This window comes from Daphnia carinata, chromosome 10 (assembly GCF_022539665.2).
Source record: "Daphnia carinata strain CSIRO-1 chromosome 10, CSIRO_AGI_Dcar_HiC_V3, whole genome shotgun sequence".
Classification (NCBI taxonomy): domain Eukaryota; kingdom Metazoa; phylum Arthropoda; class Branchiopoda; order Diplostraca; family Daphniidae; genus Daphnia; species Daphnia carinata.
In genome coordinates this window covers 1,383,138-1,410,871 of record NC_081340.1, presented here as the reverse complement: position 1 = coordinate 1,410,871, position 27,734 = coordinate 1,383,138, and the positions used below count along the sequence as shown (strand labels likewise).

Here is a 27,734-nt window from a genome sequence, read left to right as displayed (position 1 = left end):
TTTTTTAAATACACCGAATACTTGTACTGTATCGTGCGAAAAAACTAGCGCGCCAGTACGCCACAGCGCTAGGCTTCTCACCTTTGGCCAAATTTCAAAGTTGTCTTGAAATACATAAAATGGACTCAGAATACAATGTCAGTCTTGAAAATAAAGTCTATTTTTCAACTGGTCAAGCCAAATATTGTCCGTCTAAGCCAAATGTGAAATCTGGACAAATATTGTGCTGTAATTGGTTGCTAATTGCAATATTGTCCTGTAGCACGATCGCGCTGTAAAGTTCTAGCGCGCCAACATATGGCCTTTTTTTTTCTGGTCATTTAAAAAATTTCTGATCTCATGAAAAATGTCGGAAATCGGTTTTCGTAATTCTCATTGCTTTCGAATCTAAATCACGTTCAGTGTCAAATTGAAGATTTTGGAAAAATACGAAATGGGTGGAAAAGTCGGGCTTTTTATGTTGGGCTTATTTCAAAGCCAACAATTTGACGAAAAAAAAATTATACCATTTGAAATTCTATAATAAATTGCGCGTTATACTTCAAAATTAAACGGAAACGCAATTCTATTGAATATTTGTTTTGAGCGGGGCATGTTTGCCTTCATTGAATAACGACTCGATTTCGGGGCCATAGTTTTGTATTCTCCGTTGGCAGGAAATACGTGTGACAATGAAACGGTATTCAGACAGGGAAGAAAATAATACAGGTATACTGCAAATATATATAATATATACTACATTCATTGTAGTTTTGTGATGAAAAAAAACAAAAAACAAACGGTACGACATTCAACGTATAGATCCATATCCAATGATGTAAAACACGTAAGACTTATGATTGGAACCAGTTGAACACAGGAACATTACTGTACACGTATGCACAGCGCAAAACAAAACAAAAAAAAAAAACGATAATCATCAATGAAAATATACACTTACTTTTTGACACAAACATTCATGTGGCGAAGTGGGTTTTCTATGTAAACCTATCGAGAGGGCATGAGCTGAAAATGTGGGGGTGAGATATGTGCTGTGCTTGTATGGCCAATGGGATGCCGATGGACTTTATTCCGTCTTTTCTTAGACGCCGTTGTTTTAGGAAGTTCGGCTGGGATGCTTACAAAAACGCAAAATGGAGATAGACAACGGGGGGAGGGGTGGGGGGTAGTAGCTTCCTGGTCAAGTGCCCCCGTTGAAGGTATAAAACATTGTCTTGCAAAGGGAAAAACGATATGCAAATAGACGACGCATGAAAAATGAAATTGAGAAAGAACAAAAAAAAAACAAATGTTGATGTTATTTATCACAGACCAGCGGCATTTTGCAATATGTTTTTTTTTTCTATTTTATGATTATTATTATTTACTTTTATTCATTATTTATTATTTCACTCCGCCGCATTTTTTTTTTTCGAGCACAATCATATCCTGTTACGCAACTGAACAATGATAAAAGAGAGAGAGGGGCTGACAATCGAATTGATAATATCAACTAGATTTCAAAAGAAAAAAAATAGTTTCAAATGTATATGTAGTCCCATCACATCGGACGGGAGGCGAACAATTTCTCTGGTATACTTTGTTATTGTAGCAAAATTTTTCGCAAATGCTGACTAGTAGACCGGATGGGGCTGGATGGATGGAGTGCACCCGCATCAAGTCAAAGTCAATTGCTTCCGACGAGGCAGAGGTGCTGCCGCCTGCGACGGCGGCTTCCCACAAGGTGGCCGGTACACGACGGGACTGTTGTCGTAAACAGAAGAGGCCACGTCGTCGCCATCGGAATGGCTGTCATCGCCCTGACTGTAATCGTCCCCGTTGCCACAGCTGATGCTCCGGCTGTAGTCATCGACGTCATCGTCCCAATCGGTCGTGATGTTCTCCAACGGATTCGACTGGTAATTCATCGGCGCCGTGTAGCTGCCCTGAGTGAAATGACGCTCCGATCCGGAATCTGCATATCCTTTCGTCGGTGCATGTTCCATTTCCGCGTGACATCCTGCAGACCTCTGGCCCGGCGATTTGGTTAGTTTGTTCCGCGCGTTGCGCGACATCTGACTGCGATTGCCGTTGGACGCCGTTTCCTCATCGACACCGCCGTGATACATCGGCGATGGAGGTTTGAACGTGCTCGATGTCGATCCAACCGGAGCGCTGCGTTTCGACAGCGCCGGACTGGGATTGGCAGAATTGAATTTCAACGAAGGTTTGATAGACGTCGGAAGTGGTAGAGACCCCTGAATCATTTGCCAATTCGAAATATTATTAGAAAAATGATGGAAATTAAAACAGATAATTATTTCTAATTTACATCTTTGGAAGTGGAGGCGGAGCGATCGCTGTTCGGTGCCGGACTAGGCGGAGGCGGATGTCTCGGTGGAGGAGGCAACAGCTCTGCCCAGTTGGGCATCCGCTGCTGCTGATGGCCAGCGCCGTTGGACAGAAATCCGTTGCTGTTTTTGCGGCTGTGATGGCTGTTGTTGTTGCTGTTCCTACTGCCGCAGCCGTTGCGATCCTGATGATCAACGATGTAGCTGCCACTGCTCGAATCGCCAGACGACTTGCTGGAGTAAGGGCCGTGCAACTGTTGGCCCCTGGCTGAAGGATTGACCAACGTAGTAGTGGCATAAGCAGATGGTGGGGCCTGCATCTGAGCTTGCATCAGCATCATGCTGTTGTTGTTGCGACGAGGAAGGAAGGAGCTGAGACTCAGTTGACTCTGGTCCGATTGATGTTGCTGAGAGCTGTGCTGGTTGAGTAGCTCGGCGTACTCTGGTGGAGCTATTCCGCTGCTGCCGTACTGTTGTGGCTGCTGGGGCAGTAGCGAAGTTTGGGCTTCCAATTCTGCCTCCTTCTGCGACGTTGTAACAGTTCCCGAACGTGAATGGTGGTGGGTACCGTTGGTGCTCGAGTGCCATCCACGCGACCAGAGCAGATCGCGCGTGCCTCCACTTCCGCTGCAGACGCTGTGGAGTAGGTTTCCGTCGGTTCCTCCTCCCAATTCGACTTTCTGAACAGAGGACATGGCCTTGTTGCGAATCCAACGACGACGGATGACCAAAGCAGCTACAAGAAGGCAGAGTGTGGCCAGGAGGACGCCGCCGATGGCGAGAATAAACCACGTTTCCTTAACCACTTGGGTTGTCACTCCGCCACTGGGCGCTAGGCGGCCGCGGGTGTCAAAATGGGTGTAGGCATCGTCGATATCGCTATCCAAGTCGTCGTGGACGACGGGGACTTGCGGGTGTTGCTGGAAGCTAAGCACTTCCATGCTGAACGATGCTGGATCTGAAGCGGGTCCTACGCCGGCCAAAGTCCACGCAGCTGCACGGATGGCGTAAGACGATCCGGCGACGAGGTTGCCAATGATGACCGATGTCGGTGTCGGCGGCAACGTCATGTTAGCCAATAAAGTTTCTGAATCGTCCATAAACACATAGATCTGAAACGCAAAACAGAAAAAAAAAAAAAAAATCAGTAATTAACTTTTAAAAAAGAAAAGATTTTGTGTTTTACTTGATATCCGGTTATGACTCCATTGCGTTGGTTATGTAAAGGCTCCGTCCATTTGACTAAACAGCTACTGGAATTCAACTGTCGTACTATCAAATCTCGCGGAGGTCCTTCAGGCGCTATATTCAAAATGAAATTAAAGTCACGTTTGTTATTAACGATGCACGACTCCGATGATCTGCATATGGTAATTAATAGTTCGTGTTTACAAATTGGAACCCATTCACACATGAGACGACGTATATACTTGCTATGATTGCTATGTAACATAAAAATTTAGCATCGATTAATATGCTTACCGGCTTCCAACGTCATCAAAGTTTGGCTGTTGGACGGGCGACCGTCTACGTTGCGATAAAACGGCACCAGGAAGAAGAGGTAGCGCGTCGACGGTAGCAAATTGGTGAGCGTGTACGTTGCGCTGGACACGGCCGGTTGGGTCACAGTGACCATCCGGAAAGTAGGCGGCGCCGAAGCTGACGATGTGTCATGGCCCTCGTCTTCTTCGCTGCCGGAGTAGCGGACGGGCCGGTACCAGATATGAATCCCTTCGAAAGCCGATTCCGCCGGTTCATTGCCATCAGCGCCATCTAGCCATCGCCAGCTCAACCGAACAGCAGTGGCGTTGAGCGGACGGACGGGTTCGAGTCGGAGCCAGGCAAGAGAAGATGAAAGACGTTGACGGCCTTCCTCCAGATCCTGAATGCCACCGCTAGAGCCACCTGCCGGCAGAGTAGTAAACCAAGGCGAAGCTGGACTCGGAAGGGAGAGGCCGTGTGAATTCTCAGCCCTGACGAGCACCGCGTATGAAGTGCTTGGTTGCAGGTCTGTCAACACGAGCTGGTCGGCCTTCAGGCGACGGGTGACTATCCGCCAGTTGCGTTTGATCGGGACCGTCGGTCCAGCCCACGTCCAGCTGTGCGCAACGTCTTGATTCGAATCAGACTCGCCGCTGCTAAATATTTCGACAGTGTATCCCAAGAGAGGCGACGCTCCCATCCTGGAGCCGCTCTGCCAGCCGACCGTCAGTGAATTTGCCGATTTGTGGAGGAGTCGCGGCTGAGAAGGAGAACCGGGCAACGCCATGGGATCGCTGGGACTGCGGGAGAATGCCACGTTGGGGTTGGTTTGACTGGCCACGTTGAGGGTTGCCGTCCAGGCGGCGGTTTTGTCTCCGGCGCCAATCCAGCAAGTGTAGACTCCTGCGTCGGAGGGTTGTAGATCCTCGATACGTAGTGTGCCGGTCTCGCCGGACTGCGTCATGCGGACAGACAAGGCCAGCGGGGCGCCATCCTTCCACCATCGAAGGGGTAAGTTTTGGCTGCCGGGTTCAGTGGAGCTGCAGGCCAACGAGGCAGGTGATCCCAATGGCAGAGTTTGATTGGCCGGGCCGACTTCGATGACGGGCGGTGGGGGTGCCGAGACGGTTACGATCTCCAACCGAGTCCGCGCCACTAGGCCGCCCGCTTCGCTGACGGCTCCGCACCACAGGCCGCCGGCGTCTTCGCGCCGCAGTCGGCTGATTACCAGCGTTCCATTGCGGAACACGTTCCATCTGCCGTTGTTAGCGGTCGAGTCGGATGTCAAGAGTTCGACGTTCGAAACCCCTCCGTCGCGTCCTTGTCCTTCGCGCTGCCAAAAGACCAGCGGCGATGGCGATCCGTGAACGGGGCAGTCAAGGAAAATGCTTTGTTCCAAAAAGCCACGAACTTCACGAGGCAAAAAGGCCTGTCCGCTGCTGCTTATTCCGGCGCTACTATTCCATGTGGGCTGTAATGTTCATAGATATTCAAGAAAAAAATTCAAATATTAGTTGATGAAACGTATTCAAAATGATCACACATTTCAAATTTTAATCAAAATAATGCATACCGGAATTAATATAGAGAGTTGCGCTGAAGCCGAGCTGGATCCGACCGCGTTCTCGACCTCGCAAACGTACCGACCGGCGTCGGATGCCACCAAACGCTCGAGCCTCAAACTAGTTCGGCTTTGGTCGTTGGACGCTGGCCGTATCCTACCCGTAGGTATTTTGGCTCCGTCCTGTCGGCGCCACTCGACCTGCGGCGGCGGATCGCCCGTCACGCCGCATTCGAGCGTCACGTCACCGCCTAGTAGAGCCGTTGTGTCCTGGGGTGGACGCAAGATCACCGGCCGAACTAAACCAAAAAGGCGCCATTCGCGATGATTGACGATGAGTGATGAGATACGGGTAGAAGAGAGGGGAAACAAAAAAAAAAAAAATAGAACAACAGAAAAAAAAAAACAATCAAATATGAATCAAAGGGTGACGGCAAACAACATTTGAATGTATGCAAAACGAGAAAGAGAAGGGGGTTTCGTTCAACTTCCCCAATACAATTGGAAAATATCCCGGGTATTTTTTTTTTTTTTTTTTCAAATTTTTTTAGCCTAGGGATTCAATATCATTGCGTTAGCGTGTGTGTGGATCCGGCGCTTCTCGCAGTTGGGAGTTCAAAAGATTGAATTGGACGTGGACCTCCATCAATTCCGCTCGTATGCATTAAGGAGAGAGAAGTATCTGAACGGCAGGAGAGAGAGAGAGAGGGACCCCGACCAAAAAAAAAAAAAAAAAAAGTATATACAGAACACTACTATTATTATTGAAATATGAGGAATCCAATTTGACTCATCTGACATCATTCAATATTTCTTTCCACTAGAGCATGGAACGCTAGAAGTGTACCTCCTTCCCCCCCGTCATCCACCACCGCACCCTTCTTTCTGCTTGATCCGTGGCGGGGGGGAGGGTAGGGGAGAGAAAGTGGCATATATACATATAGGGAGAAGAAGAAGAGCAGCATTGGGTGTGTGTGTGTGTGTGAGTATGTGTGTGGAAAAGATCAATAGGCAGATCGATACACCGAGACGGTAGAAATGTACGGACGGATGAATTCTCATAGCAACTTTTGGGCTGAAGAGAATGGGGGGGGGGTGGGGGGGTAGGGAGAAGACGGATGTGGCCCTAGAGGGGTATAAAAGCGTATCAACATACCGTGAACCGATAACAGGACAGCCACAGTCTCCCGCGTTGCCACCACATTTTGAGCTGAGCACTGGTAGCGTCCCTCGTCCGACGCCATCAATTTGGCGAAGATCAGGTTACCGTTCTCGTCCATACGAATTCTGAGAAAGAAATACATGTTTTTTTTTTTTTTTTAATGATTGGTGCACCTTTACGTATCGATAGAAAGCTCATTTAATTGGAAGCCCACAAAAACAAATGATTCTTTGAATTTATTTTTTTTCTCTAACTGTAAAGGTAAACACAAATTCTAGAAAGACGGTCTCATTTGGCTGTTCGAAATTAGTATCGTTGGTTGTTCTCTTTCTTTTTTTGATCACGGTCAATTTGACGGAGCCGTGCAAGCGTGTACACACATACTAAAATAGATTGGGATCTGGTTTTCCCTGTTTAGAAAAAAGAAAAAAAAAGGCGAACGAGTTCTGTTGTAGAGGTGCCGACGGGTCACTGAACGAACTTTCTTCGCTTTAACTGTTTCAATTTCTTTGTGTGTTTAGCTCGATAACACGTTTGGAACAAAATGAGACGAAAAGCAGAAAAAAGAAAAAAAAAAAAAAAAAGGAAAAAGAAATTTGAATTTTCATTTTTGATAGTGTCTGTGTAGAATGAAATGAAATGAAAAAAAAAAAGGAGCAAAACAATACGAGATAACGCGAAAGAAGAAATCGTAGTTGCGGATGACCGCATATAAATTTCCATGAGAAAAAGAGGGAGAAAAAAAAAAACAAATGTAATCCAAAGACTCTCCGTGTTACACAGGACCAGCTAAAAAAAAAACAAAAAAAAAACCCTGTGGCCAGGGCTCCACACTTCAGCTTCGGTTCGCATAGGTGAAACATTATAGAGAATTTCCTATTTTTTTTCGTACGCCATGGGAACCCTTTTTTTTGGTTCCCATTTATTTTTCCCTACGATTTTTACATAAGAGAAAGCTCAGGTGGATCGTTTCGTATTAAAAAAAAACAAGAGAGAGAGAGAAAAAAAAAGGAATAATGAAACATGGACCACATCCGGTGCAAAGCTATCCGGACTTTGAAAAACTTTCAATCGAAACCGAGCACGGCGCAAGGTGTTTAGTTACAGCGCGGCCCATCTCAGTAACCACAACAAACAGAAAAAAAAAAAAAAAAAAAAAAAAAAAAAAAAAAAAAAATAATGAAATCACGTAACAATACTATTAACACCAACGGCGCATCAGACTTTCAGCATGTGCACAAGTGTACGTAGATATGCTCGCATGTCGTCGCTCGGACTAAATGTGTGAGAATTTTTTGGAAAGCGGCTCCGTCCGCCTGTGCAACAAAAAATTGTTCTTACCTGGCCGAGTGATCGCGATGCTGTCCAACGGCAAGGTCCATCGGTTGTCCGTTCTTTTTCCAGCGCACCTGCGGTTCGGGATGACCACGAGGCGGCTCGCACTCCAACGTCGTCAGCTCGCCAAGAATCCCGCGTGTGGCTAACGGAACCGTTCGAAATTCCGGATGCAAATCTAATCATTGAAAAAAAAAAAAATAATAATGTTCAGTTCACTACACGTTTTTCTACGATGAAATACATGAAAGAGAGTTCGATACACTGCTGATCAAACGTCTTGATTAAACGAAAAGTGATTCATTTTGTCAAGGAATTCATAAAAATAATGTTCTAAATCAAGTAGGGAAATGACTATTTGTATCAGAATGGTGCAAACATTGTACAACACTCCCGAAAAAAAAAAACAAATAACAAAATCCTTTAGAGTTAAAAAAAAAAGAAAGGCAGCGAATATTGACTTGACTCTTTTAACGATCCGTTTTGTTTGTTCCCATGTTCTTTTGATCCTCTGCTATGATAGCACAGCTGAAGACATCGTGTAATGCGCTCCGTCCCCGCTTGCTGGTAATCATCATCAGCCCGTCACACACACACACACGCACACACATATATCGAAACGACACACAGAGTCAGTTCTCTCGCCCCCTTTAGCCGATGCCATTAAAATAAAAAGCGACAAAACGAGCATGGCGTTCGGTATTAAGAGAAACGCGGGGGCTGAGGGAGGCCACTCAGTTTTGGTGGGGGGTTGATATTTACGACGACGTACAGATCCTCTGTGGGGGCCTCGAGTCATATTTATCGAAACATAGCAGCTGTTTCGACAGCGCAGAGTGCTTTACAGTAACATGCGACGGATGTATGGGCTGTACTTGATACGCTGATCGGTCGGTCTGTTGCCGATCCGCCGGGCTCAGGCCATCCCACCGTGTACAACCCTCCCCTCTCTCGTTCGCGGTTCGTTGCGCGATGGATCGCGTCTTGTCGAAGACGAGGGAAAAAAATATAAAAAATAAAAACCAGAAGGGGAAAATAAAAGACCAATAGATGAAAAAAAAAAAAAAAAAAAAAAAACTTTGTCTTCAAAACGTCCGTACTTATCATCAAACTGAAACGACTTTTTGCGGGGGGATGACTGTGGCTGTGGATCGTTAAAATAAATAAAGAAAGGAACTAAAAATTAAAATAAAAAAAGAAATGCGGGAGAGGGAAAAGGACAGCCGCGAGTTGAGGGTTTCATAAATAAAATTAGAAAAAAAAAAATAAAATAAAATAGTATGCGACAAAGTCTTAAGAAGTGGAAGCAGTCAAATCGCCAATTGGCTATTATCGAGGCAACAACCTCTTCATTCTTTGGGGTTGGCTCATAATTATAAACGACAACTTGCAGCAGAGGCAATGCTGGCGCACTGCCTTCATGCGTCGGACGTTCAACTGTCGCCGAGGCTACAGTCTAAAAACGGACGAAGTCAAAAGGTAGACGAACGATCCATCTCCTTTTTTCTACAAAAAAACAAAAACAAAACAGGACCGAGAATCCCAAAAGGGGAGAGGAGAGAAAAAAAAAAAAAAAAAAAATAAGAAACATGATGGTCGTTGTGTTGATCCAACACATCAGCCTATGTCACGGTTACGGTCCGTTTTCTAAGTAGAAATTCAATGAAGGTTGATGTACGGCGATTCTAATCTAAGCTCTGCTTTGTTCCCATACTTCTGAAATGAGGCGGTCATAAATCATGGCCGTTCTTATCGAATATAGTATACCTGAACCTGAGGCAAGGAGAGTAAGATGACCAGGACCGGGAACAAGCCAAAAAAGGGACGAGAAGAAAGCGAGAAAAGATAACGAAAAAAAAAAAAAAAAAAACCCAAATGTCTCTTCAATTGAACACACTAGATAAAAATAGAAAAGACATTCTTAAAAAAAAAACAAAAAAAAACATAGTTGTATATCTTTAAAAAGTAAAAAAAAAATAAACCCTCTTTCATGAAGTCATGTGAGAGGAGCCATTGCGGCCCCTCCAATGAAAGGTATTTTGTCAGCTCAGGTCGCAATTGCCTCCCCGACCCTCATGTGTTCGGTCGTTCTCATACTGTTAATTAGACTCTGGACCGGCGAAAGATAAGATATCGAAAGAGATGAGAAAAAGAACGCGCCCCAAAACACAAAAAAAAAAAAAAAAAAAAAAAAAAAAAAAAAATTAGAAATGAACCCACCAGCTGGTAGAGACGACCCATTGATGTACCATACAAGAAAAATCTTCAACAAAAAATAGGGGGAAGTAAATGGCGAAGCTTCAAACTGAATGACCCAGCTGGCAATATAAACTCTCTAATGGGTCCTAGAATCCATCAAATGGACACGTTTATTGGGCAAAAGATAAAAACATGCCATTTCAAAAGTGAAACGGCTGCATACTAACTCACGCAGCGGACGTTCTTTCTTTTTCAATGCCACCAAGACCGATACTCCTTTTGTTGCTTAATGCCAGCGCATTTGTTTCGTCTCTTCTCTCTCTCTCTCTCTCTCTCTCTCTCTCTTTGCTCCTACGTACACACACAGGGCAATTTAAGCATTTGTCACGAGCCAGACATAGCGAAACGTAATCGTCTAGATATATATATATATGTATATACAGTATATCTGAGGACGCATGAGCGAAGTTCTCTATTATTCCCCTGTCGAGTCTTTGTTGCTTCAACAACGTCGATGATCGGCCAGCAGCCCTTCAACGACGCTTTCTTTAGCGAAAATAAGAAAAATTATTTTACAAGATTTTATTTATTTATTTATTTAATTTTTTTTTTTGAATGAGGATATCCTGCGTGAGCTGGCAGTCGAAGAGGTTTCACAATCAACAGGGAAAGAGAAGCTCTTCATCAGCGTCAACCCCCATCCATCATGGGGCCAGTTCTTTATTTAATCGGATTAGACGATGTTCTCCATTTTTCCTTCGGTGTGTGCGAGATTGAGTCAGAACACGGGCAAAAGAATCTACGTGGCTTGAGGCAAAAAAAAAATACAAAATACTAGCGACGCCCGTCGCCGACGTGGGCGGAAAAAAAAAAAAAAAAAAAAAAGGACGGCAAGGGGCGACGTCCGTCGTCGGCTGGCTCTCATCCAGACAATGACAAATTAGGTTGCCCATATAAGATGAAATACGTCCGGCTACTAGACGCTTGTGTCTTGGTTCTATAATCCCGCCGCTCAACGTCTTTTCTTTTTTTTCTTTTGGCTTACAGTCACAGTCCCATCTTCCGCATCTGCGGTGACTGTCGCCGCCCGACGCCGCCACCCGCAAGGACTTTGGAACGACATCAAAGCGCTTCGTCTGGAGAAAAAAACAAAACAAAACAAAACAAAACAAAAAAAAAAACCTGACCTCCGCGCGATGTAAATCCCGAATGCGTCCGCTTTTCGTTCTAACCGAAATTTCACATCCATTACACCAAGTCGTGAGTGAGTGAGTAGAAAAATACAAAGCGAAATAGCGAAATAGCAAAAACAAAGGAGCGTCTCGGACATTAATTATCGATCCGTCCCAACACGAAAAAACTTGGAAGCGCCATTGTGTCCGTTCGTGACATCGTGTGCTTGGCAACTTGTAGTCAAAGACGGACGAGAAACGATGAAAGAGAACGAACGAAAAAAGAAAAGAAAAGAAAAGAAAAAAGGGAGTAGAAACGGATGATTACCTTCATTATGTGGCCTCTTATGTTACCCCTTTATTATATACATTTTTTTTTTTCTCCTTCCTTTATGTATTTTTTTTCTTTTCTTTCTCTGTTTGTGTGTAATAGGCGCGTGTGCGTACATACTTTCTGTCGTTGCTATTCCATTCTGTCTCTACTTGTGCACCATCCATCTGTTTATGTTTATGTGCCTGTGTGCCTGTGTGTGTGTGTGTGTGAGTGGATGGTACGTGTACATGTGGGGCTAAGGCTTTTCATTCCAGCTCAAACGTACCCCAAACGAAAAGAAAAAAAACAAAAAAACAGAAGACAACGTAGACTATATAAACCATCTAGGACCTACTTGTCCGCCTCTATATATGTACTATCTTTTTTACATTTAGCATTTCATTTTTTCTTTCGTGCCTATCGCAGTTTGGCATGTAGACAAGACAACTGCGTTTCTACGTGATAGAATCGGAGATGAGTGATATCCGGCCGCCGCAAACAACTGGGCAATTAACAAGAGTGTGCCAAAAGACAAACGTAATAAAACTCTCCAAACATTTTTCTTTTTCCCGGTTAGAAAATGCTGATGCCCTTTGATGATCCGAGTCCGTTAACGAGTGTTTTCGAGAGCCCGGGCCGCTTTGGCTTGATCCAGCCTGTTTTCTAACAACGTTTTTTTTTTTTTTTTTTTTTTTTTTACGGCAATATAGAACGCAGGGCTGATGAGTTGACGTCGAGAAACCATTAGCGTTAACGTCATATATACCTAGCGAGGGTATGCGTCTGTTATGAACTGGGCATTCCGTCGCTGTGGCGGCACAGAAATACGTGCGTGCACACTCTAATAAAAAAAAACAAAAAAAACCCAACGAAAAAGAAAAATCAACCCTTCATAGCCGATCGTTTGGCATCAGCTGGCGATCAGCTGGATGGCCAACGTCGGGTTCCCCTTCACATTTCTTAGACGTGTGGCAAATCGCCCGTCATTTTCGTTGCTGCAGAAAAAAAAATGTTTCCCGACAAAATGACGGGTGTTAATGGGTCGAAGTCCGTCCGCTAAAAGGGCGGGGGGAAAAGAGAGAGAGAGAGAGAGAGGGGGGGGGGGGGGGTCCTTTTTTAAAAACTGTTCTTATTTCCAAGACTCTCCGACAATTAACAGCCGGTTATTGACTTCACTTCGGGGGGTGTCTCTCTCTCCAATCTTTCTTGACTTGGTACTTAATTTCTTGCCTTCTTTGGCGTTTCTCGTCTACAATTTTGTGTGTGTGTTTCGTTTCGTTTTTAATGTCTTCCTTCCTCTCCACTGTAGGAGGTAAGAGGTTATAATAGGCCTACAAAAAAAAAAAAAAGGGACGAAAGTATTCCGAAGAACAATATCGTTCACTGCTGGCCCCCCCTCTTTCCATACAGTTCTTACAAACAGGGGGTCCGGCAAAATAAGCTGGCCGACCTATATTTCAATGAGTATTTACCCAAAAGTCTTTACAGTTGACTGACACGCACCTGTCCATTTACGTTACAGCTGCGTCTTTTTTGTTTTAGTTCGCTCGTTTAAAAAAAAAAAAAAAAACGAAAAAAGACAAAAAAAGGGCAAAAAGAAAAATCCTTTAAACGAGTAAAACTTCGAACTGAGAAACGTTTGCAAAAAGAGAATATGACCGAAAAAGGTTTCTCGTCGGGGATAAGTCGTCTCACTTTTAAAAACAAATGTCCCAGGGTATACAACACACAGACACACACACAAAACGAAAAGACACAGCGCGTTGGCTTCTCATCGAGCCAATAAATCTTTATCGATTTCGATCAGCCCATGGGATGTATCTTGTCTTTCCTATCTGCAAAAAAAAAAAAAAAAAAAAAAAAAAAAAAAGAAAAGAAAGGAAACAAAACACGGCTATTTTCTTTGGCAGAATGGCCATCGATTTTGAACTCTCAAATAACGCCGTTCCGACCGGGCTCGAAAACGACCTTTTCCCCCAATCAAAACATCACATCCTTAAAGAAAGAAAAAAAAAAAAAGACATTCGATAGGTCATTAAAACAAGGAAAATTTCAAATCAAGAAGGGAAAAAGAAAGGAGGAGGGGGGGGGGCACTGAGAAGAGAACAATAAAGAGGCGGTCTAGCATTTTGATATGAAATGTTTCATTCCTTCGCTCCTTAAAAACGTCGCGTGGCAATGAAACGTCAACTAAAATGAACGGAAGATTAAGGAGGGTAGGAGACGATAAAACAAAAAAAAAAAAAAAAAGGTCCTTTATTTTTATTTATTTATTTTTTTTTTTTTGGTGGGTGTTTTGCCGTCTTATGTCATCAAACACAGAGGGGGCCGGGCGCGTGAAATACGTGTCCGCCGCGCCACATGAAACGTTGTTATTATTATTTTTTTTATTTTTTTTTTTCTTTATTCGTCGATAAAACAGGATTTACCATGCAATGGATGCGTCTAACTTCTTCTCCGAGAGCAACTGATAGATTTAGCGCTAAACACAAGAAACGCTGATGAGCGGGTGTGGGTGGGTGGAGGGGGGGGGACGGATTTTTGGAATGCAATTGATTTGTTTCTACATGTTTCAGGATTAGCCAATAAAAAGTGATGTTTATTAGCCATTGAACCATCCATTGAACGACGCAGTCCAATTTGCTGTTATTTATGCGCGCACAAAATGCGACGCACGCGCCCCAATGAGCAACTAGGAAATTCATTTATTAGCGAATCCTTCCAGCGCGTTTGACTCGCCGCTATATGCCACTGCTATTACCTTTCGTAGAGAAATTAAATGAGGAGTCCCCCTCGCTATTGATGGCTGTGCCTTTTCGGCGGCCAAGAGTGTGGAAAATCGATTCGTTCAGCCTTTGGACAGTTGGTCGATCGATGCGACAGATGATGACGCAACAGTTTCGATTACATCCAATGCAAAAACGATGTGACCAATGCACGAGTTTGACACACACACAAGCTCCCATTCATTCAGCATGCAGCTTTTGAAATCATCATCATCGTCATCCCGTGCCTACTGTTTAGAGTCGGACCTCTCTCCATGACACCCCACTCTATTTGATCTGTATACAAATGCGGTGCAAATCATACATAGAGCTAGGAGGGGTTATTGCAATCTGCAAAACTCTCAAACAATCAGGGCGTCAGCTCAGTTCGATCAATTATTCATCGGGCAAACAGAAGGGACTGGACAGCCGATGGATCGCGGCCCCAAAGTCGTGAAAGAAAATCAGCCCAAAAATCACCCCCCTCGCAACACAAACTATGGCCGGACATTTCGGTGAGCTGGCCAATTCACTCTTATTCATCCCCCCCCCCCCCCAAACCAATTTTTGGTCTCTCCCTCCCCTTTCTTTTTTCAAATGATTCCCGGCTGGTGATATTTTTCTGTTGGACTGCCGCTGTGTAAGACATCATACAAGGGGGGAGGGGGGAGGGGGGGGGGGAGAGAGAGTTCGGAAACAAACACCCAGCAGCGGCCAGCTGTTTGGGGTATACGCGTGCGCGTCTAGTGGTGTCACCGGCCAAAGACTTTCGTCCAAAACATAAATAACATTTAAGTCCAACTAGCCTTTCAATTCTTACATTTAAAAAATTCGTTCCTGTCTGTTCCAATGATTTTTTCTGACATTACCCAATTATTACATCCCTGCAAAAAAAAAAAAATAAATAAATAAAGAAGGATTTGCATGAGTTTCACCTATCAATCTAACGGGTGTGTGTGTGTGTGTGTGAACCCGTCGACCGCCCCATTTGAAACGGACTCCCTTTTGCTGGCCGTCAATCTCGTTTTTATTTTATTTTTTTTCTATTTTCCACATTGACAACCTGACACCCATGCTTCAAAGCGTTAAATTGGGAGAAGTTGAACCTTCTCAACCACCTTTGATCTCTGTCGAGCGCACTAAAAGGGTTTTCCTTTCCTTCTTTTTTTTTCTTTTTTTTTTTTTTTTGTAAGTTTGAAAGGAGGGAAGGAGAGTTGGGGCGGGCAATTAAGGCAAAAAAGGTGTATCGTGCCCATCAGCGACATGTACTACATCGTTCAGGTACTACATTACATTCGCACGGCGTGCAGCCAGCGCACGCGCGCACCTTTAAACACAAGACAACAACAACACACACACACACATACACACACAAAAAAGAATAGGGAGGACGTGCAGTTCGTGTCACAACAGGCTGACAGGCCCCAACCGCCTCATCGTCATTTTTGATGATCACGTTTCGCAGACACCTCCTCTTTCTTCTCCTTGACGAGATGATTGCTGTTTGGTACACGTACACACACAACGAGAGAGAGAGAGAGAGAGAGGCTATAGGGATGACAAGCAATCCCTGCGGCACGAAACTTACATTAACAACAAAAAAAAACAGTCGGTCGGTCTAAGTCGATTTAGCGCTACGAGAAAAAAAAAAAAAAAAAAAAAAAAAAAAACTTGTCTCGATCGAGTTGGATTTATAAAAAAAAAAAAAAATAAAATAATTCGTCGGTACACGCAAACGGCGATGGGCCACGTACGCCGGTAAAGTTTCGCTTTTCTCCGAACTGGCGGATCTTCATCTCTCCTACACTTGAACTTGTCTATTGCCCATTTTACGCGAGTCATGTGTGTGTGTGTGTGTGTGTGTTTTCCCTTTTTTTTTTTTTTTTTTTTTTTTTGAAACTTTGTTTACGAAAAGAAAGAGAAAAATATATTTAAAAAAAAAGAAATGGTTTTGATAGGGGCGGGAAATTTTAAAAAGAATCAAAACGATTTGTAATCGTAGGTCTCCGGGACAGGTGGAGTTGATGAATGTCGGCGGTCGAAAATCTAATAATAGACGAAGGTGAAAAATGAATGGCAGACGATGAACGAATATTTTTGGATAAATTGAGTTTCTTTTTTTTTTCTTGTTTTTCTTGGCTCTCAACTCAACGGTTCCAATCATTTTCAACTGTTTTTTTGTTTTGTTTTGTTTTCCTCCTCTTGCTTCATTCCCCATTTCTATATGATGAATGTCTTGCCTCGACGGATGCCATGTTTTCCCCCATCCCCTTTTTTGCCGTGATCGGTCGTGATAATAACAACAACAACAAAAAGCAGAAAAGAGGAAGAGGTCACAGAAAGAAAAAAAAAAAGAATAGCGGCAGTTGTCGAAACGATATAGAAAGGCCAAGTTGTTTGGCCTTTGCCTTGCATAACTCTTTCATTCAAATTAGACACGGCATATAGGTGGAAGGGGCGCTGACACACGCACTCACAAAAGAGCGGCCACAGAACCAGATAGACAACCCCCCCCCCTCCCTATCCCCCAGAAGAAAAAAAAAAGAAGGACCTTACCGACACTCGTGTGAGTCTTATCGCTTATTGCGTCGGACCTTTTATTTTTTTTTTTTTTTTTTCGTGAAGCCAAACCAGAAGGGAGGAGAAAACAAAAAAAAAAAAAAAAAAAAAAAAAAAAAAAAAAAGAAGGGGAGAAACAAAAGAAGGAAGATCCCGATGATTTGCAACCGAAACGGGCACCGGGGTCATCATCAAGATTTTTTTTTTTTTTTTTTTTTTTCTGTTTTGGCTCTTTAAAAAACATTCTTTTTCTCTTTCAACACCCTCGACGTTGCCGCCTCGTTTAAATTTCTTCCTGCATTTCTACAAGTCCCGTTTACCGTTTAAGGCCGATAACAATCAAATACCTTGTCCTCCTTTTTTTTTTTTTTTTTATTGTCTTTAAAAAAAAAAAATAACATTCAAGCGCGACAGGGAAGAGGGAAAAAAAAAGAAATTAACATCAGGGGGGAGGGGAATTGACGGTAAATGCCGTCTTGGTTTTTATCGACAAGATTTTCCCGATCTACTCAGAATCCCCAAACGTAAGGAAAAAAAAAACGAACGCAATATGTTTCCCACCAACCCAAATGGAGTCTCGTATTGCAAATAAAAGCCGTTTCAAAAAAAAAAAAAAAAAAAAAATAGAAATAAAATAAAATAAAATACATAAAAAATGGTGCAGTTGCGCAACCCTTCTTCAAATAAAATATTTCAAAAAAAAAAAAAAAATGGATGTACATGTAAGAGATAAGCACCAAAAGGCGGGTGGAGGGGTGGTCGTGTAAGAAGATTTAAGAGGCGTGACGAGTCTATGTAGTGGAACCGACAGAGGGGCACGATAGAAAAATTTTTTCTTTTTCTCACCTGGAATCGGTGGGGCGCATCTTTTCCCTCTCATTGCTCCTCTTCCTGAAAACGATTTTTTTTTTTTTTTTTTTTTTTCCTTTCTTACGGTGGAAATCTAATTGGCCGGCATATGATCAAGAACTCATTTCTAGCAACGGCTCATCCCTTCCAAAAAAAAAAAAAAAAAAAAATAAATAAATCGCCTAGCTATTTCACACGTTACGCACACCTGTCCCCCTGCGGTCACTGATCTGTAATGGGCCGCCGACATTTTTTATTTTTTTTTTTTTTGTTGTTGTTGTTGTTGTTGTTCACAAGACGCAAATCATGCGGACGCTCGTGCTTTAACGCGCATTTATAAACACAAGACTTGATGCTGCTTCCTCTTAATTCGTTTTGACGTTGTCCCGTTTAAAGGCCCTTTCTGCGCTTGGACGTCGGCGGACCCAATCAAATAGAGCCGCTTTCGTCCGTTGAAAACATGCGAAACAACGAAGGGAAACAGTCGTCACAATGAAATGGAACAATGGCCGAAATCTCTCGATTTTGGGCTTCGGCCTTTCGAATTCCTTTTGATGATTCTTTAATAACAAAAAAACAAAAAAAGGCGGACTAGAGTTTATCGGCGTTTTTATTTAAGTACTCATTCCTCGCTGCCCAGGGATTCCCCATTTTTTTGTTGTGCGTGTGGGCCGCATCGCGGCGTCAATGTGTTCATTCCATCGGTGATGAAGCCAACGGCCGGCCAATGAGAAAACACGAACAGAAGCGTTTTCCATCTGCATTCTTCTTCCTACCGTTATCTCGAAAAATAAACGTCGTTATTTATTCATTTGAATTTCATATTTGACTTTTCCTTCCTTTTTTTTTTTTTTCTCTCTCACTTTTTTCGAATCTCGCAGGCAACGTTTTTTTTTCGGGCTAGCCGACCGTCGTCACAGTCATTGGGCCCGTACGAATGGCCATTAAAAGTCGTTCCGCTTCAGCATTCGACAACTAACGAGCGCTGACCGTTCATTTTATTTTCTATTTCATTTCATTTAATTTTTTTTTTTTTTTTTAAACTCTTTCTATGTGTGTGTGTGCGAGGGAGAAGACGAGCTTCATCAGTTGCTAAATATAACGGACGAGTAGCTTAAAAGCAATCTCAAGCATTAGCGTATGCAATTTCCTGTTTTTTTTGTTTTTTTTTTAAGTCGGACCGGGTAAGAGAAAATCATAAAAAAAGACGATATATATCTTTGTAGACGAACGCCAAAAAACGCGCAACCCGAATTAAGAAAACTACAACTCGTGCAAACGTCGTGAGAAATAATAATAGCCATTCCAGATGGGGCGAGATGGATGGCGGGGGATAGGAAACGAACGGTGCCAGCGTTTCCCATGGTATCGTGAAATACGGTAATTGGCCGACAAGCCAAAAAAAAGAAAAACAAAAAACAAACAAAATCTAAATTGAAAAAAAAAAAAGAAAAAAAAAAAAAAGAAATGACTTACAGGCGACGGTGAGCGTAGCGTTGCGTGATCGCGACGAGCCTTGCTGGTTTCGGGCTAAACACCAGTAGACGCCGGCGTCGCTTTCCTTCCGTCCTTGGACCACACGGAAGAAGAAGAGATCGCCACCGGGAAGCATCACACGATGACTGTTGCCTGCGCTCTTGGGACCGTTGCCGTTGCCGTTGCCGTTGGAGCTGAGGATCAACTCTCCGTCCCGGTACCATTCGATCGTCGGTTCCGGATTCCCTTCGGCGGAACATTTCAGCGTCACGGGATCGTTGCGAGCTACCGTCATGTCCGTCGGGTGCTCCGTGATGCGCGCAGATCGCATCACGCCTTGTTGATGCACGCCAATGTCCATCATACATGAAACATGAAAAAAAAAAAAATTATAATCAAGTTGATTGTATTTGATTATGCCACTTGAATCACTCAACGAGTGTACACGAATTTCGACACGAACGCGCTAGTGCGTGAAACGCTCACGTGACTAAATAGAGATGGATTTTATTATTTTTTTTTTACTTTCTTTCATCTGGATAATAGCCATTTATTTATTTTTTTTTTTGTTATTGAACGAGACAAACTCTTACATTTTTTACAAACGTGATAAACAACTTTTCTCCATGCCACCCCGAATGCAATTGAACGAAACGGAATGGAAGGGTCGTTATTATTATTATTATTTTTTTTTTTGTTAGTCTCTCCTTTTACTTTTCGTTTTTATGACTTCAGCATTTCAATTGGCAATGGAATTGAATCAAAGCTATACGAAGTAGGGAAACTCTCTTCAGAAGCCAACTACCGACCCTACATCGATTTTGACAAAGGCGATCGAACTATACAACAGACATGGTTGATTCAATACGAGCGATGGTCGAATCGCTGCTACGATGGGAGCAACGTCGAGTGCTGCATTTATACATATATATGACCAAAGTATAAAAACATCTGCTGTGGCCACTCTACTATGTACCACTAGGCACCGTGATGAACCCCTCCGCCTCTATTTTCACTACACCCCACCAAAGTCTCTCCGAAAAGAAGAAAATAAAAGGGAGTCCCAACTGACTTCATTCATCACGATGACAGCCGAGCAGCAAAAAAAAAAAAACGTTGGCCTCGCTAGGATGATGTTGCGTGTGTGTGTGTGTTTGTGTGTGTCTATGTCTACGCCATGTATTTTTGATATGTATATATATATATATATAAAGTATAGGGCTATCCAGTATGTGTGTGGCGACTCCCATCATCGATTTCCCTATCGGCCTACACCCTGCTCAACCGTAGACGCGAGACGGCGGTTTTCATTTCCCTACGTATTCGATATACTGTCGCAAATATCGGTCGAACGATTCACACACAGAAAATCTCAGCCGTTGGAGATGATCATTCGTTCCACAAGGATGCCACTTTTATGTCCCCCCTCCACCTCTCCTGTTGGACTAAGGAGAGGGAAATAAAAAAAAAAAAAAAGAAGAAGAATGGAACCATAATAATAACTGGTAAATAGATTCAATAGAGTTCCAGGTGAGAATCGAGGATTTTTTTTTTTTTTTTTTGGACGGGTGGAAAGAGAACCACGATATATAACTATGCGTATTTTGCTTGGCTGGATTTTCGGCCAGCGGGAGAGCCGTTTCCATCTTTTTTCTTCTTTTTTTTTTTTTTTTTTTTTTTTGTGTGTGTGCGTGTCTGATGTGTCCTTCTATTGGAGACACACACACACACACACACACAAACAGAACTCGAAAGAGAGAGAAAGAGAGAGAGAGAGAGAGAGAAAGAAATACGAGTTTTTCTAGCCCTCGTTACCTGAACAACTTGCGCTTCCCTGTGACCTTTATTGTCCGCGCCCAACCTTGTTCAACATCATGAGCCTTTCGGTTTATAGAAACGAAAAATGTCAAAAGAACCTCTTCACTTTCTAGTCTCTATTTTTTTTTTTCCCCTCTTCCACACACACGCACAACACATAGAACAAAAATGTAAAGGACACTTTGTGTTTGGGTTCCTTTTCATTTGATTTGATTTTTATTTTATTTTATTTTTTTTTTGTGCGTTACTTCGGTTGCGCATTCCATGATAAAAAAAAAAAAGGTCTTTCGTATTGTCAGTTTCTACGGTCATTTGCTCTTAGTGTATGACCGCTATATAGCCTCAAAAATATACACGTTTTTTTTTCTTCTTCTTCTTCTTCCTACACTCGTGTGGTTGTTGCTCTCTTTTGGCCCCCCCCCCCCGTCTCTTTCCGACCTGAAAAATGGCCATCTACATTTACAGACACCCTTTTCTTTTTCTTTTTAGAAAAAGGTGGTTTGCTCGCTATTATAATCATAAAAGAGAACCAGTTGCTTTTTTTTTTTTTTTTTTTAATGAAGCAATTCAGTAAAAAAAAAAAAAAAAAAAAAAAAAAAAAAGACGTCGGTAACCCACAAAAAAATGAAACGTATTGAACCGTAAAAAGAGAGTGTTGAAACGATGACGGCCACCTGCGCAACATACCTCCTAAAGGCAAACGCATCTGCAGTTGCAATCTAACACGTCGTGTTCTTGTTGGGGAGGGGAGGAGGGGGTTACGTTCGAGTGTTCGGGGAGAGAGTAGGTTGAAACGCTTTCATGCCACTGTATCGATCTGATCAAACAGGACAAAAGACGCCGGCCAATGATCTCCGCATCAGCCGAGATCCACGTCTCGTGAAAAAAAAAAAAAAAAAAAGAAGAAGAAGAGTGCAAGAAAGTACGTCATACTGGACCGATGGATGCCGCCCCTTCAAGGAGGACGAGTAACACGCACGTTACGTGCAGACATCGTGCCCTTTTGTGTTGTGCGTGTGTCGAGGGGGTGAACCGAGCCGATCGATCGCTTTCGAGATGACACGCTCAGTTGCATCTTCTTCGTAAATGAATCGATGACGCCAACTACTACACGGGGCAATTACAACGGTTTTTTTTTTCTTTCTATAGTCGACTTTGCATTTCTCAATTTCCGGTTTATTTTTGTAGCTCAAGTTGATGTAATCGACGCCACGGACGTCGCGTAAGACACACACGGTCGCTCGTGTTCTACACACCCCCTCTGAACATGCAAGTCTATCCGAATGAAAGACGGGAAAGAATTGGTTTTTTTCCCACTTGAATTGTTAAGAATATCCTTTTTGGGAGGGCTAAAAGTGTGAAGCGAAATGAAGTTCACTTGTGCGCAAAAAAAAAAAAAAAAAAAAAAAAAAAAATACGAACAAAAAAATAAAAATGAACAGGCGAAGGGATGCGGCAAAGTCAAAGGCGTGATAGGAATTGAAAATGATGAAATTATCGAATCCATGTCACACCGCGGTCGGGTACTTCTATCCTATAAAAAAAAAAACGGGTTTACTGTCAATTTTCCAGTGAATCGAGGACAGAAAATCAGTGCGTGGTACTAAACGTCCCATTACCGCATTTTTTTTTTTTTTTTTTTGGGGGGGGGGGGGGGTTTCTTTGTCCGGTCAGCCCACGGAGAGACGTCGTCTTCGCACAGTACACACTCCCGCTATTGTGGCATTCGTTTTTATGACTACTAACTTTTTGCGTGATGAACCCATTTAGAACGAACACTCAATTTATCAGGTATTTAAAAAAAAAAAAAAAAATGGTGTAATGCCCTTTTCAAACAAATCGATAGTTGGGCTATTGTTCGCGACAGCACGACACAGGAAGAACAAAAGAAATACGCCAAATGAAGTTCGATGATGCGGGGGGGGGGGGCTCGATAATCTTTGGTCAAATTGAACGACGACAATAAGAAATTGTGTCTTTTGTTTCATTTGTTTTAACGATTACACTCTTTCTTTTTCTTTTTCTTATTAGAAGCGCCAGCCAAATAAAATGGCCGGTTGGCATTAAACGCATCGGCAATGGATAATCCACGTAAGTCTCAACGGTCACCATCGCGACGAGACTTGTTGTTATTTTCAAAAGGTACGCCCCTATATGTGTGGCCAACGCTAATTATTGCGTGCCACACGGCCGTTCGATGGAAATAAGCTATGGCAATCACCTAACCTTTACACGACCACACACACACACACACACATAATACAAAAGAAAACAAAAAAATCGACCAATGTTACAACCGACACTCTGCCATCTCCCTCAATTTTTTTAGTTTCATTTCATTTCGTTTCATTTTTTTTTTTTTTTTGCTTGTTGCTATTAGACACGCGTCTTGCCTACTACACCCAATGTATGCGTTCGATTAGCTATGCCCTTCGTAGCCAACAGCTGCCTGTTCAGACTCGTCTGTCGTTCATATTTATTCACGCAGTTATTTATGCGTTGTATATTGTTGTGTTATGCATTTTTTTTTCTCTCTCTCTTTCTCTCTCTACCCCCCCCCCCCCCCTTCACTCTCACACGCTCTCCCGGTGTTCCATACGGATGAATAATTCAGTCGTGCTCACACCATGCCCATCCGGTCGACACATGATTAAAACAAATACTTTCCCGACACCCTCCCCTCCCCCCCCCCCGTATAAATGGCTGACGTTGATCCCGTACATTTCTCTTCTTCTTCTTGAAGCTGGAAGGATGTAATACGAAAGCGATTTAAAAACGAATATTCTTTTCAACTGGGAAAAAGACAAAAAAAAAAAAAAAAAAAAAAAAAAAAATGGCAAAGAACAAACAAAAAAAAAAAAAAAAAAAAAAAACAACAAGGATGGACGACTCTTTTTGTGTTCGACCTCCTATGAAGAGGTTCGACTTGTGTGCGTGTATCATGGTTACGTTATTTGCATTGGAAATGCAAACGACTTGTACAGTCGAAAAGGGAGGGGGGGGGGGCGACGTAAGTTGTGCGAGAACCCGCCTACTTTTTTCACGCCACGGCTCACCACCCGCTTTCCTCTCACTAAATCCGACTGGCGATAAATCAGTTCACGCTTCCGAAAAAAAACAAAAAAAACAACAAAAAACGTCCTATGCTCCTTCCCAATCAGACGGGTTAAGACAGTTCGTTTTGAACAAGATTTAGGTCTGAGAAGAGAGGCCGATGAATAACGCAGGCCCAACGTCTTGATTTGAGCCCTTAAACAAAGAGAAAAGGGACACGCATCTTCACGTGCCAATTGTCGACGATAATTTATGGAACGTGTTCGCGTTTAGTGCCGTGCCAAAGAGTAAAAAGAATAGCACGGATCGCACGTTTTTTTGTTTTTTTTTTAGCGTTGGGACCCACCTCCCCCAAGTGATGACCGTTTCTCTATAGCGCTTGTGTCGCCTCAGGTTTTTTCAGTCCCGGTCACGACGGTATTACGTTTTATTAGGTGGGCACGGCTCCACAAATTATTACCAATGACATATACATCAACGCAAGACGGATAACCCCCCCCCCCCCCTACGTATAAGACATATTTTGTATTCCCGACTCGCTTAGCAGCTTGCGGAGCTTCTTCGTCTTCTTTTGCCCTCTAATATATGAAGTGTGGAAATGAGAGAGGATATAAGAGGACAGGAGCAAAACAAAAACAAAGAGACAAATAGAAAAAAAAAAATTGAAAAGCAAGAGAAGGAGAGGGTGGCTCTGCTTTCGATGTTGTTTCGTTCACTTGGGATGTTGACATTCCAAACGGTCGCGGCCAATGGATTTCGTGCGTCTCTTTTCGCTTCTAACTGCTCTGGCCCTTTTTTTTTTTTTCGTTGCGCCTTGTCTTGATTCTACCATACCAGCCATCCCTTCTTGGCCGTGTGTGTGTGTGTGTGTGTTCTTAATGACTTCTTCACTTTGGCTCCGATGCAGAAGACCATGTCGCGTGTCAGCTAACGACGTTTCACGGCCAGCAGCGAGCAACAGCGCCCCGGCGTGAAAGATGTCGGCGCAAAAGTGGCTGAGAAGCAAAACAAAAAAAAAAAAAAGACAAAACAAGGGAAGAGAAAGAGAAGAGAGAGAAGACCAAAGACAAGACTGATTTGCTGCTCGTGCCTTATTTTGACTCTCGTTCCTCATCCTCTCTAGCCGGCCCGAACGGGACCCAACTCGACGTGACCGGAAACGTTCCTTCTTTCACCAAAAAAAAAAAAAAAAAAAAAAAATGTGCATACCCTCCTCTTCTCATCCTCCCAAAAAATGTGGATAGCTTTTGTTTTTAATTCCATTCCTTTTTTTGTTTTGTTTTGTTTTGTTTTTGCCTGTTGTTGTGTTTTCCTTTTTTTTTTTTTTGTTTTTTGTTTCTTTTTTTTTGTTTTTTTTTCAAGGGAAAAAAATTACGTGAAATCCCATAGTTTTTGCCATCGTGAAGAAGAAAAAAAAACGATGCGTTTAAGAGTTTCGGTGTGGGCTTAGAGGTCTCTATGACGGCGGGTTAAGGGAGGATCCGGCATAGCGGCGAAGGCGTTGTTGAGGTAAACAACAAACAGCCATCGCCTCAGCCTCTAGCCATCTTCAAATGTAAATGAAAAAAAAAAAAAAAAGAAAGAGAAATCCTTTGACTTGAACGAGGCGATTCGAGTCCACAAATCGATGACGTGGGTAACCGTGTGAACGACTCGCCGTGTGTTTCTTTCTTCAGCCCCCAAAAATGAAAATAAGAAGAAAAAAAAAAGTCAAGTAAATCGATGCCGCTGATTTGAAAAAAAAAAAGAAAGAAAAAAGAAAAACTGTTAACGAAGGTTATCAGTTAAGAGATCAGTTAATAGATGCGAGACGTAGCTGACGTCATTATTGTCGCCATTGTATGGGCCGGGATTATCAAGACGCTCTTTACGGCGCCGCTTTAAGTAATTGGATTTTTTTTTTTTCTTTTTCTATTCTCTTTTTTTTTTTTCAAAACTTTTTTCTTTCCAGCCATCAACAAACTTTCAAGTTTATCTATGTTGACGCATCTCACGAAATGGAGAAACGTTTGAAAAAAAAAAAAAAGAAAAAAGAAACATACCTGCGCCTGTAATTACCTATTGATTATGCAACCATTTTTCCGAACCAGCCATCAAGCCGGGAAACGTTAGAAATTACCCGATGCCCAAACGGGCAAGTTTAGAAAAGCACAAGAACGAAACAAAGAGAAGAAGAAGAAGGCACAAAACGATGCACCTGGGTGGTGACTTGGAGGTAAGAAAGAAAGAAAGAGAGAAAAAAGATGGCCACAACACGCTGCGAGCCATCGATCCATCATTATTGAACATGTGTCTCGCGTCAGATTCGGAGGACCGGCCCATCACATGCCCATCATTGGAGTACGGCCTAATTTCTTATCTCTTTCTCTCTCTTTTTTTTTTTTTTTTCGTTCTTGTCTTGATTCCACTCATTTTTTTTTTTTTTTTTGTTGTTGTTGTTGATTATTTTCCTTCTTTCTCTGTTTCTCATTAACGTTTGAAAACAGGGGGGAGTTGAGCAAACGTATCTCTATTGTATCTTCGGACATGTCGGGACAGATCGAAGAAGAAGGAAAAAAAAAATCAAAATAAAAGAAGATCGGAAGAGGAACGATGCTGGGGCCCTCACGATCCAAGGCCATTCGTTTTTTGTTTTTTTTTGTTTCAAACTCTTTAGACTTCGCCCAAACTCGCCCCAGACGGTCTGAACGAGGAAAGGTAAATTTCGAACGATAGGAGTTGTGTGTGTGTGTGACCTTACCGTTGGCGACAGATGACGATGGCCGATGCAAAAGCAGGACAACAAGACAATAAAGTAATCCGGTGGGCGTCAAAGAGCAGCATCGATACGTTGGCGACATCCTCCTAAGCGGCCAGGTCGTGCTGCATCGACGATTCTTGCCAAAGACATCAACATGAGTTCGATGCATAATCAATCGGCCACAACTCGCTGTTCAGAGCCAAATCGCGCGTTGCGTCATCAAAACGTGCCGGACTGAGGGGGGGGGGGGGGGTGTCCAATCGAAGTGAACAAACAAACACAATTTTCAAACAAGTTCAAAAGTTACAAATGACCCTCGTGGATGTTTGAATTTAGATCTCACAACGTCACTACCTGTTTCTTTCAGAGAGAAAGAAGACAAACAAAAAACCAAAAAAAAAAAAAACGTCGGCTGCTGGGCGCAGGTAGAGAGAGCTAAACAAACACGCAGACACGCGCGTTTTTCGGCACAAACAAAAACAGGCGTCTTTACTTTTGTGTGACTGACAACTTGTTCACAATTTTGTCGACAAAAATGAGCACTGATGTGACGGCTCAAACAAAACGGATAAACACAATAGGCGCCAAAAAGGGGAAGCCCGTGTTGGACCGAAACACAAGAAAAAAACAAAACAATCCGTATGCAAATCAACTAGGTAGCCATAGCTGTTTCGTACGCACGCACACAAATACACACACGCACATATACACAACACTCGCAAACACACACACACACACACGCCGTCAAATGTCTGAAAACAAGGTAACGTTTTCTTTGCCCCACGAGATTCACGATAGATTAGAGCAATTGTTAATACTTTTTTTTTTTTTTTTGATGTTGTTGCTTTCGGTTTCTCTCTTCTAATGCTTCTCGATCGATTCGATCGGCTGACAAACGGGACGTCTGCACGAGATTGAG

General features: G+C 42.9%; 1 protein-coding gene across 1 annotated transcript; it reads right to left on the bottom strand.

Moving 5' to 3' along the window:
• Nucleotides 1–621: 621 nt before the first annotated feature.
• LOC130697533 (protein sax-3-like) lies at nt 622–27,734 on the bottom strand. Its single transcript, XM_057520446.2, has 9 exons — nt 26,816–27,734; nt 19,204–19,539; nt 7,877–8,048; nt 6,530–6,660; nt 5,386–5,672; nt 3,813–5,283; nt 3,517–3,632; nt 2,312–3,442; nt 622–2,237 (listed from the first exon to the last, which is right to left on the bottom strand). Exons 1-9 carry the CDS (start codon nt 26,982–26,984, stop codon nt 1,656–1,658), a joined length of 4,395 nt encoding a protein of 1,464 aa, XP_057376429.1. The 5' UTR covers nt 26,985–27,734; the 3' UTR covers nt 622–1,655.